At 36.4% G+C, this 3409-nt stretch overlaps 1 protein-coding gene across 1 annotated transcript; it reads right to left on the reverse strand.

The window, feature by feature from the left end:
* Window positions 1–1323: 1323 nt before the first annotated feature.
* LOC103961084 (putative invertase inhibitor) lies at window positions 1324–2025 on the reverse strand. Its single transcript, XM_048591610.1, has one exon. The coding sequence runs from the start codon at window positions 1946–1948 to the stop codon at window positions 1364–1366; it is 585 nt and encodes a 194-aa protein (XP_048447567.1). The 5' UTR covers window positions 1949–2025; the 3' UTR covers window positions 1324–1363.
* Window positions 2026–3409: the final 1384 nt, after the last annotated feature.

Below are 3409 nucleotides of genomic sequence, written 5' to 3' on the forward strand. Positions count from 1 at the left end.
CCTAAACGTTCATGATCATATGATCACTAATTGGGGACTAACAATCAGGTACGATAACATCATACTATGTCTTTTCTCTTCAGAGAGTGACTAGTCTCGAGTCATTGGTCTAAAAGACACCAAGGCAAGTACGTAGGTCCTCAATAGAGAATGATTTCAATGAACACCATCAAAGAGGAGTTCTTGTACTCATGTCATATGAGAACTCACTAGTTGAAATAATAAAAAGTAGTCATTTGACCCGAGACACCACAATTATCTTGTGGGTACGTCTTTGGTCATTTAATGATGTGTCATAACCCCAAGGTTTGCTCTGCGCATGTTAAGATGAAGAGAAACCAAAAACTCTCATCTCCTTTCACCATAGCCGGCCCCTAGGAGGAAGTTCACTAGCATGAATCTTCCTCCTAGGTTACTCATCTTCTCTTCACATCTCTCACCTTGTTATGGAGAAATTAGAGGTTTCCTCCCTTGGGAACTTTGGAAATTTATTCATCATGAATCCATGGAGAAAGAAGTAAAAGAATGAAGGGCCTCTCTTGGGTGATTAGCATTTGCCCATACATATAGGAATCTCCTATCATGAATTCTCAACTATTTCTTGTAGATCTGAATTGAGTCTTGGTCCACCACACTAGTAGCCTTTGACTATCAGGGGTAAGATTTGTTTTAAGTGCATATGAACATGCTTCCGCCTTTCAATTGTTAATTCACTCTGTATGTTGCTCAAATGATCTTAATTTAGCCAAAATTTTCCTTCAACAATCTCATATGCCTTCTTACATGTGACAAATTTTTAAGGCCAATACGCGGCCAATTTTAATTGAGTGATGGTTTAATATTGGGGCAAACCTTTCCACTCCAAAACCAATTAGCAAATAGCAATCAAGACAATGATGCTACATTCATTTTATTATCTCACCATCCACACGTCTAAGTTTTTTATTTCTCACACACATTTGTTAATTTTTTTTGTCATTAATCTTCTTCAATTCATTCAATCCAACGGCCGAAAATTCAAAGGAATGTGTGAGAAGTAAAAACGAGAGTGTGGATTACACTACCTTTAATTTAATGTTGAAAAACTTAGTTTTACATACAATTATACAGAGAAAATGTTACAGTTAATTTGATTATTAGGATCATAGTACAACATAAAGTATGTTTCTTTAGCTGCATATAACAGGTACATGCAAAGGAAGAGACATGTAACTCAGTTGGCTAAAACATTTACCCCTTGCACCCGAATTCCGAGCTCAATTTTCCTTTCCATCAATACCGCTTGTGCAATAAATAAAAAATCATGTACTCAAGAATTAAAAATCCAGATAATTGCTGAGCTCTTATTCCACCTGAGAAATAATTAGGTTGCTGTAGACTTTGAGTAATTAAGCAAGTGATTTATGCAGAGTACAATATCACATAACTGAAAAAGATTGTAATTCTCATTTGTCAATGGAGACACGTCACCTTCCTTCTCCTTAAACCCTCCCTCACATGTAGTTGTTGCTTCCATGACTGTACTCACCCAGGTATTCGCCGTGCCGTAATCCTCACTCAGAAATGCTGCGACCGCATCCGCCAACGTTGTGATCACATCCGAGTATAGCTGCAAGCAATCCTTCAAGCAAACCAGAGCAAAAGGATCCAAACTTTTGTTATTCGACAACTCCTTTATGGTCGAAAGTGTGTTGGTTGCGTTGTGCAGTGCCAACTCCATTGCTATCACTGCTAGTCCTTGAAGATTAGTCACATGGCTGACGGGCACTGCTTGGAGAGAAGCTGCACAAACGTTGTAGCTAAGCACGTCGGATTCAGCTGCGCATTTTTTGCAGGTTTGGGTGATTATGTCAACGGATATTGCAACAGCGGAGAGTGTTTCGTGAGGAATCGTCAGGAAAAACAAGAAGCAGCACAAAGAGATTGAAAAGGAAGAAATGCGATGCATTTTTCCTATGCTTTTGGTTTTCTTGCTAATACCAAGTGAGGTGTGTATGGTTCTAAAAATGGAATCTGGTTTGCAGAAAAGTATATAGAGGAAGCTTCCTGGATTTGTAGTACTTGTTCTCTTTTTTCTTCTGCTTCCTTGTTAACTGATCACGCAATCTATTCTACTAGTTAACTGGTGTACTGATGTGTCAGTTTCTTCTTTTTTAACAATGCCGTATTCTATTTTAAACTGCTTTAATTAACGGAAAGCCGGATTCAATCTCGAGTCGGGAGGGCCGAGCATGTTGTCGTACTCAACTGGTCTAATCAACATACGCGTCGGTTTTTTAACCTTTGCATTGGATTACTTCGATGAAGCAACTTTGGAGCAACCCCAACAGACTTGCCAAATGGAATGGTGTTTGTTACTAAGTACGAAAAACTGCATAGGATAAACTAGTTGCTACAGACTCTTCAACACAACTCACCAAATTTGGGACCTTGAGTTCGCTTTCTATATATCTATGGACTCTTCACCATATTCCACAAACATTCTTTTTATTATAATAACGTGCCTTGTCCACCATCTCCCTCAATTAATCCAATAACAAAATAAACGTGAGACCAAGTTATCTCATTTTGGATAGAAAATAATATAATATTAAAAAAAATTCGTCTATAAAAGTTCATAATTGTGATGTGGGAAATTTTAGTCTTCAAACTGCTATTTCGGTCAACAAACTTATACTAAATAATTACATTTATGCAGGATATCAATGATACTCACAAGTCAATCATGCATATGTCATGCAAGCATAAATCTGGGCTTCTCTTGAGGGGTTTCAAATGTGGGATAAGCCATGCCCAAGTAAGAGGTTCTATTAAAAGATTTTACTAGCCTTCATACACGTGCGTCAAGATTTTACCAGCCTTCATGCACATGCTCATGCATGTGCAGAATGCATTTTTTGAACCATAGCGTGCTATGCTCGACTTACACGTTTGAAATGTATTTATATGCGTGAATTTCTTCAATAATTTTTTTTATGACAAAAAGAAAGTCAAATATTTGAAGTAAATGAATAACATTTGACCATACTAGAATAAACACCTCATAAACCAATCAAAGCAGCTTAATCCATATAATAAAACCATCTACATTCTATTGAATTTACATTAAGAATAGAGAAAATAATATTTAATAAACAACTGATTGAATTACATTATTGCTAACACATTGTAAGGCTAAGCCCACCCCTACCCCTTAGTGTAGAAAACGTCGTTTATTAAAAAAAAAAAAAAAAAAAAGATCATTTGATAACTAATTGAATCACATGATTATGCGTGTGCGAAAAGCCTTTTTTTATAACTAGCACTATGTGCCTCTTAAGTGTTTAAAAATAGAGAAAATAATATTTAATAAACAATTGATTAAATCACATTATTGCTATCCCAATGTGAGACTAAGTTCACCTCATCT

Source organism: the organism of the source record quoted next, unplaced genomic scaffold (assembly GCF_019419815.1).
Source record: "Pyrus x bretschneideri cultivar Hongxiangsu unplaced genomic scaffold, Pyrus_bretschneideri_v1 Contig34, whole genome shotgun sequence".
Lineage (NCBI taxonomy): Eukaryota > Viridiplantae > Streptophyta > Magnoliopsida > Rosales > Rosaceae > Pyrus > Pyrus x bretschneideri.